This window comes from Antrostomus carolinensis, unplaced genomic scaffold, assembly GCF_000700745.2.
Source record: "Antrostomus carolinensis isolate BGI_N321 unplaced genomic scaffold, ASM70074v2 scaffold44256, whole genome shotgun sequence".
Classification (NCBI taxonomy): Eukaryota; Metazoa; Chordata; class Aves; order Caprimulgiformes; family Caprimulgidae; genus Antrostomus; species Antrostomus carolinensis.
The window spans coordinates 15182-23843 of NW_010323379.1; the positions used below are offsets into that span (position 1 = coordinate 15182).

The window sequence follows — 8662 nt, forward strand, 5'->3', positions numbered from 1 at the left end:
TCTGTATACTGTTAAGTTTCTGCATTTGTTAAGTTTAGATCATACATTATTGATATGCTTCACAACTGATCTATATAAGATAATCCTACTGGAATGAGACTCATCCTTGGACAGTTATCAAGTAAATGGTTTGTACAAATAATTCATGTAGGATTCCTTAACATTCCTATATACTGAAAAGGTAACTGTAAAAATATGCTACAGACTTGTGAAAGTTATTCATATGTTTGGTTCTACAACAAATATTGAAACCAAGGGGAAAAGCATAGCAACTTACACATAGAATCCATTAGATTTGTCTATAATATCATAAATCATTCGTGATTTGATTAAACTAAGTTTATCCATAGCTGCAGCTCCACCATTATTCTTTATCCATTCCAGTACCAATCCCATGATATAAATACTGCAAGAGGAAAGAACATTTTTCAGTCAGATTGTTGAAAAAATTAAAAACAGAAAAAAGTAACAGTCCTGTTTAATAGTTTACAAAATGTTTCAGCATAAAAGGTTGTTTGGTTTTTGGGGTGCTTAAGAGTAATAACTCAGAACCTGGAATATTTAAAAAATTATGACAATTCTAAGCAGGCAATGTTTTTCGGACACAGATTAAGAATCTTGAAATTAAAATGCTACACAAATCTGTTGGACCGAACTTAATCCTTTGTACCACAGAAGGAAAAGTCCTGCAGGGCTCCCAAGGACATCCCCAGACACACTGCACAGACTGCCAGCTCATTGACCATACAAGTGCCTATCAAGTCCTAGAAAGGGCCAGTTTGCACAAAAGTTAGTAGCATCCACCCTGTGCAGCTGCTCTAGCAAAGATGCAGGGGTGAATCTCAAATGTAAATATATTAATAATACCAGAAATCTAATCCCACTTTCACAAGTGTTAAATAAAAACTATAATCCCATTTCTGTCTAAAAAGATCTTTCTTCCACAAGAATAGTGAAGTATGGCAAAACAAATAATGATGTATTATACTTAATTATTCATTACCACTCAAGTTCTAAGTAGAGATCTGGAAGCCTACTGACATCACATGGCTGGAGACCAAGTACTTCAATGCTAGTTACTAAGCACAACAAAAAAATCACCCAGGCCTTTTTGCCTTTGTGCTTTTGCTACAAAACTCAGCTTGTTTGAGTTCAGGCATTTCCCACGACTACCACACTTAACATAATAAACTATTCACGAGTTTTTGTGGCGTATTTCCAACAAGTTTGCTTTTATTAATCCCTTCATTACAAATTCCAAGGGAGTGCTCAGAGAACATTACCCTACAAGTTTCCCTAACACAAATCTAGCACAAGTTACAGATTGCCTTTTATACAAAGCACCTTACAGCTTTGAGAGCACAATTTTGCCACATATATGACAGCACTACCCCAGTGTAGTTGATTTAAAGTATAGCCTTGGCCCTTGCCAGATATACAGGGCCACATTCACCCCTTGTCTGAAAAGTTTCACTCAAGGAAATGAGGGCAAGTAAAGTTTAAAGAAGTCAGCCTTAGAGTCATCCACAAAATCCAGACAGCTGAAATCTTTTATCCTGCTTTCAAGTCAGTCAAAATGATGTTTCTGGAGCGATTTTAAATGCCACATAAACCCTTGAAGCTTTTGAGATTTTTATAGTAAATTTATTGTTAATTGTAGTCAAGCAGATTAGGGTCAAAAAGTCAAGCTCTGCAGTGCCAAGAGGTTAAAGCCATTAGCATCACCTTAATTTAATTTAATATCCTGCTGAAGTAGCTTTTGCAAATTCAGTTAATATTTCCTGCCTGTGTGCCAGCAACCATTAGAGAGTGCAAGGAAAAGAGTACAGAAAAAGGGAACTAAGAAGCTTTGCCAGTTCCTTACAAAAACTGGAACAGGCATTTAGAGCCAAGCCAAACAGATGTGTGCTCTGCCAACATTTCAGTCTGTGTTACATTCTAGATTCCGGAGCATACTTCAATGTGGATCTGTAGCATGAAGTGAAATCTGGCAAGAAAGTGATCATAAAGGAAAGACTGTTAGTTCAACTTTATTTTCTGCTCCCTTAATCTCCCACTACCCTGTTAATGTTACTGACAGATATTCAGTGACAGCTAAAACAGCACGTCCTTTTTAGAAGATCTTTGCAGTGGCTAAAATAAAGCTGCAGAATTTAATTTGTTTTGCTTTTCAAACCAGAGGAGCAACACTGTTCAATACTGAGTAGAACTTTGGTTTTTCAAACAGAAATAGCTTCGTACTTAGAAAACATGAATGGCTGGATTTAAAACCCAGCATGTGCAAGTACACAGCACCCAAAACAGTACGTGCAACTTGGCAGTCCAGAAAATAACTGATCATGAAACAGAGGCTTTATCAATCACTAGGAAAAGAGACAGACATACCGCCCATGTTACAAAGCTACAGCCAGAAAAAGGACAAAAATCTGGAAACATTGTAAAGTTATTTCTTGTCTTAGATATCAGCCCTAAGGATATTGGTGTACTAGGCTGACAGGGCTAACAGCAAGAGTACATCGTTACAGCACTACATGCTCCACAGTACGCACACTCCTCGGAAACCTAGTTGTGCATGGTAAAGTCTGGAATGAACACATGCTCACAAGATTTACTGTCCTTTTGATAAATTAAGACAACTGCCTATATGTCAGTGCATAGTACACCCCATAAAGAGAATCAATAGATTCAGAGATACAATTAGTATCGCTTAAAATTCTGCTGAATTTAAGTAAGCAATGGCATTAAGGTAGGCTTTATACGCACAAATCGCTGTACTTTATGCCTATACAGTACATTTGCTATCTGTTGGACATCATTAGGAAACCTGAGTTTGCAAATTCTGACATGTACAAAAACACTGTAAGAGTCGAGATTAGATATCAACAATATAAGATTACATTATCAAATTATCTCAATCAAAAGTAAATCTTACCTTTAAAAGCAGAAATCATTATTTTCAAAGTAATGAAAAAAAACTTCTGGTAAAAAAAGGATACCTGGTTGGAGATTTTCTTTTTTAAAAAGTAACATTTTAGTGGACATTGGTACAAAAATGCTCCAGATTAAGAATGGGTAGATACTATTGTCTCCACACCTAAATATTCCAGTAGCAAACCATTATTTCACTAGCTATCAGAAGCTAGGAGATAGTGATTTTAAAAGAGTAAGCTGTAGTCTGTTCTGCTTCTTGCATACATGAAATCACAAGGTACATGCTGATTTTATGATCTTGATTGCTAACAATGATCATGAAGTTAGACCTATTTTGCTCTGGATGCCAAGTCAAACACTGAGGTGGTAATTAAATAAATATGGAAAGTTGTACTAGGTAATAAAGCAAAGCAATGACTAAAATTAACTAAAAAAATTATTTTTCAAGGATAGGAATATGAAGGTTCGAATGCTGAGAACAACCTCTGGAAGGAATTATGACAAATCTGTACTGAGCGTTCAAGAAGCAAGACTACATGCCAAATTACCTACTTGTAATGATAGAAACATCATCACTTAATTGACCACAGGCATGTTCATGTAAGTCAGAATTGGACCCTGAAACTTCTCCAATGGAATTACAACATATAATAGTTACTTCTAAAAACACTAGGTCCTTTATGGCTGAGTCTCATTAGGCAACATCAAAGCCTACTACAGTCACATGGCTGGACATTTCCCACATTTTCACAGGAATAAGATGTATCAGTGACCTGAAAAGCAAATACTCAACTTCTGAAACTTTTCCCGATAAGAACAGCAGATGGCAGTGCAGCAGCTTTCTGAATAGGAGACATTAAACAGCAGGTTAAGTTACCTGTAGCAGGGTGGAGTGTTATACAAGGAGCCATTCATTGCTTGTGTTTTGTAATCCAGTACTACAGGGCATTCTTTCAATGCAAATCCCAGCAAGTCCTCACGCACTATTACAACAGTAACTCCAGCAGAGCCAACATTCTTCTGAGCACCAGCGAAAATCACACCAAACTTTTAACAGAAAGAAGAGAAGAAGGACTTGATACATGCATTCTCTAGGAGATCTTACGAATCATACACAAGTATCATTATACAACAGCATACAACTCAGCTGAACAGACTGGAGAATGTGATGAAAATCAGCAAGCTGCAGGTCAAAGCAGAGCCAGGAGAAGTTCTGATTTCAAAGTGCCCTTACAGCTACAGTTGTTATCCCATGAATGTCTTATCATAACCTTGTATCTTTGTTCAACTGAGGAAGATCATCATAACAAGTTTCCCAATAATTTGCTGAATATTCATTTAGCAGCCACAAATAATTCTCAAGGCAGCCTGTCCCTATTTCACACTACTCCAGGAAAATTTACTAAAAATACATTCATACATAGATCACAGTATATTTCAACTGATCTGGTATTTCAGAACAGGCATTATATAATCCACCTGTTCAAACAGGCAGATCAGGAAAGGCCAAGATGAATGCACTAACCATTGCCTCTTCTTTTTGCTATGCACAGATAAGAAAGGTCAAACACTACTTCTCTAGTCAGTAACACTTGCCACTTGTAACACACTTCAAACATGAGCAAGTACTATGTTCTGCCTCTGTATTATTTATGAAACAGACATAGTAATTGCAAGGCACAGGAAGCTTTAGCATCTTAAAAGGGGTTACAGATTTTCCACATAAAAGCAGGACCAAAAATTCAGATTAAGAGTAACCTGCTATAGCCATATACACCATCTTCAGACTAAATATGATGCAGAAGATATCTTTTTCAGCTACAGCATCAGTGAAGACCACCCAGTAGACAAATAATCTTGGACAGCTACTAACATGAACAATTTCAACATAGTTCAATGTTTTTACTGGGAAAAGGGACAGACAGACACTGAAATATCAAACTTCAAATTTCAACATCTGTATCCACCATCAGATACTCAATTAACAAAATATGACTTCCTTAATTTCACTGCTCAGCGTCTCTAGCCATCCAGACATATCAGTGCCCAATTATACGCATCCAAGTTTGAAAATGCTTTATGCAGCCACTGTGTCCAATACTGTACCTTGGAAACATCCACAGGTCTGGACAGGAAGTTTGATGACATATCACAAACCAAGACTGCTCCTTTGACATCAGGTACGAAGTCAAACTCCACACCATGAACAGTCTCATTAGCACAGTAATAGACATAAGATGCATCTGGATTAAGAGTCCAAGTGCTTGGGTCGGGAATGTCTGAGACAGACAAAAAAGAAAACCAAAGGTCACTGGAGACCAGTAATTTTCCTGGTACGTAATTTTACCTGAACATGGGATTTCAGTGCAAACCCAGAATGATTTTGCTGTATAAATTATCTTGTTACCAGGAAGACATAACTCATCTGCTAAGGAAATATACCAGTGCATTCCTAAAATTCTGTGGTGAGCCACCATTAAGCTAGCAGACACTCTTCTGCTTTTCAGTCCTTATTCCTCAAGTGATTTGCACCAGGTCTGCAATTCCAGACTACAAACCACTGCCCTAGGGGTCCAAAACAGCATTTCAGAGGAATACAGGCACTGGGTCCAAGAATATTCCTGATGCCTTTGGAACCACTAAAGCATCCAAATTCTCACTAGCAAACTAGCAAAGTTCTCTAAAGCTGTGTTTCTATGCATCTCCAGAAGCATTTCAGTCTTGTCTACACCGAACACAGAGCTACTTATCTAGCTACCATTTAAGCTTTGCAACTGATTTACAAAACTAGTATTTCCTCTGTCAAGAGGCAATATACAGGCATGCCCTGACAGCACAGAACAGGTTTTGCAGAGACCAAATGGTTGCTCTTCCTTTCTTCTTACCTCCAAAACATGAGGGGGAAGGAGGCTGCGATTGCCTCCACCTTTATTTACTGCCTCTCCCCTTATCTACATCTGTCAAATAGTGAGGAGTAAAATGGTGAATACTCTCCCCTAGACTGGGAAGTTGTAGGTTCAATTCCTTGCTGTGCCTCAGAGGATATAAACTTACTTTCCAAGTTAGTGTCCTAATATACTAACTTATATGGGGATATTATTTGTCTTTCCTGTTGCCACTCTTTGCAGTTCAAATGCTCTAATTTTGATCAGAGGGAAGAAAAGTAAGCATGACTAGCAGGAACAGAAAACAGAACTCAGGTGCCTGTGTTCCAAGAGTTATTTAGGTATATCCACTGACAAATTATATACTTAAAGTGTTCTTGAGACGGACTCTAAAAAAATTCCCAATGCCTCAATTACAGTTAACATTTTTCTTCCTTCTACATTGTGGTAATTCAGATTATGTCAAGTCCAGTAACAAGCTTCAGGAGGAGGAGTTGAAAATGTGTTTTCTATGTCAGAGCCAACTGCCTGTTATGAGACATGGGTGGTAAAGGCAAGTTATTTGGGAACCCCTGAAAAAGGTCAGGCCTCCCATCTCCTGGGCCAACAAGGTTACGATCCCAGACCCAGACATGCTTCTGAATTTCAGAAGAATCTCATTATTGAGTGTACCTGAAACAGAAATGTCTCACATTATCCCTGAAAATAGCTTAAAAACTCAGTTAAATTTAAAAAAAAAAAAAAAAAAAAATCAGCCCAGACAATTTCCCTACCAATACATATTTGCTTCGTGTCACTTATTTTCTGGGATCTGCTTAGTCTAGTTTCACAATTCTCTTCTGGTGGAGACTGTTAAGCCATCTAACGGATCTCCCAGTGTGAACATGAAGAGATGCAGCAGGCAATCTTTTGATTGCTGGGCAGTCAACTCTAACTAGTTAACATTCAATAACCCAATAGCTGAGTTGGACTAATTTTTTAGAGTGATTCAAAAAGCTAAGCATTCACATGCATGGACGTAATCATCAACTTACTTGTATAGGCTCCTAGTTTCGGATGAACAATATTCACTTTGGCATACTTTTCTGCTTCTTTAGCTGCTTTTGCTGACCAAGCTCCAGTTACAACATAATCTGCATGTCTTCCCTCCTTTAAACCAATAAGATTAAGTGGGACTGCACTGAACTGACCAGATCCACCTCCTTGGAGGAAAATAACTTTGTAGTTTTCTGGTATATTTCTGCATGCAAAAAATAACCATCTATATTATTTACAGAGACACAGGACACATATTATTTGATATTATGCATTTGACAGAAACTGAGGAAGAACATTGTCATTTGCCAAGTCAAAGATCAAATCCCATTAACTTACCTCACCAGTGATCTTGACTAACAACTTAAGTATTAAGAGCAATGCTATACATTTCACTGATTAAGATTTGCTGAAAATAAGCTTTCTTCCCCCCTTGGACAGCATTAAACAAATTCATTCCAGAGTAGCTCTTCTATCATAGTACACAGAACCATGAAAGATATTCCAGCAGAATTAATGCTCACTTGTAATACTGTCTATTGCTAGCTTCATGGCTCCTCTGTCAGGCTAAGACCTTCACACCAACATGCTCACAGTAGAATTCAGCTTTGAAACCCTTCAATTTGCAAATGCAACTGTACAGTAAATTGTATTTGCCGAGCAAGTGCTATAAGAACTTGTTCACCAGCCACAAAAATTATTTTTTCAAACATTCATTAAAACTCCTCTGTCAATAATTCTGGCTTTGACCAAGAGTCAAGCTTCTAAATTAAGTGACCATCATTATTAACTACTATGAGAACATTAATTCTAATACAAAATACATTTTTAAAAATTTGAAATAAATATGTCAAACTACAAACAGGAAAAGTGCTCCTGATCAGCAATTCTAAAACACATCCATAGAGTTTATGTTAGTAAAATCAGACTGATGAGTAATGTACAGACCACCTCTATACCACTAGAGAAATTATTTCTATTGTTTCCACATATTTCTTGAAGAAAGTTGCTGCCCTTCATGAATTCTGTAAAGGTAACAAAAATTAAATTTTCAGAAGAAAGTCAACTAGTCAGTGTATGGTAGACACATAAAAAGCATCTTATCCTAATAAAGGTCCTTTGTCGGATTCAAATAAATCAGCATCAGACAAAAAGAAGACCAATGCCCTCTTCAAGATTATTACTCTACCAGACAGAATATCTAAACAACAAAAAACCCCACACTAACAGGTGATTTCTAGGAAAGACCTGCAGATTAGTCATTATTGTTGCAACTAGCACAAGCATAAAACAAAAATAAGAAGGAAGTAATTCACTTACAGCAATTCACGCAGGAGATTTTCAGCTGTATTTAAAATTTTTGTAAAATCTGAGGTCCGATGGCTCATTTCTTTGGTGGGAAGGAAAGAAGAAATAATATGAAACAAAATGGTAATATACAAATGAAATTTAAAAATTGTGTTAAGCTTTAAACCTTTTACCCTACAGACCCAAAATGCCTGAAGGTTCCCATTCCCTATTCCAACTCATACTTCTTTTGCTGAGCCTTCCTAAATACCCACACAAGACTTATACCTCCAGTTTTGTCCAGATCCAGGCAAATCCAGTCCATCACATTTGGCATCCACACGGCCTTACTATCCCCAGTAACAACTATATCTGGGTGAAAAAATACTCCCTAGAAAGGTGTAAGTTTTCCACACTCTAAGAATGTTCTCTGCTACTAATGCTGTAGCAAGTATAGAGTAAGGTGCAGGGGTTTGTTTTGTTCTTTTATTTATACTATATATTTTATATATATATATATTTTT

The 8662-nt window shown here is 37.1% G+C and overlaps 1 protein-coding gene across 1 annotated transcript in view; it reads right to left on the bottom strand.

Moving 5' to 3' along the window:
- Positions 1-8239, bottom strand: part of PSAT1 (phosphoserine aminotransferase 1) — an 11680-nt gene extending 3441 nt beyond the window's left edge. Inside the window, exons 1-5 of the mRNA XM_010170563.1 lie at positions 8172-8239; positions 6851-7056; positions 5038-5210; positions 3809-3978; positions 278-406 (exon numbers count right to left, since the gene is read on the bottom strand). Of these exons, the coding sequence (XP_010168865.1) occupies positions 278-406; positions 3809-3978; positions 5038-5210; positions 6851-7056; positions 8172-8239 (746 nt within the window). The remainder of the gene's footprint in view (positions 1-277; positions 407-3808; positions 3979-5037; positions 5211-6850; positions 7057-8171) is intronic.
- Positions 8240-8662: the final 423 nt, after the last annotated feature.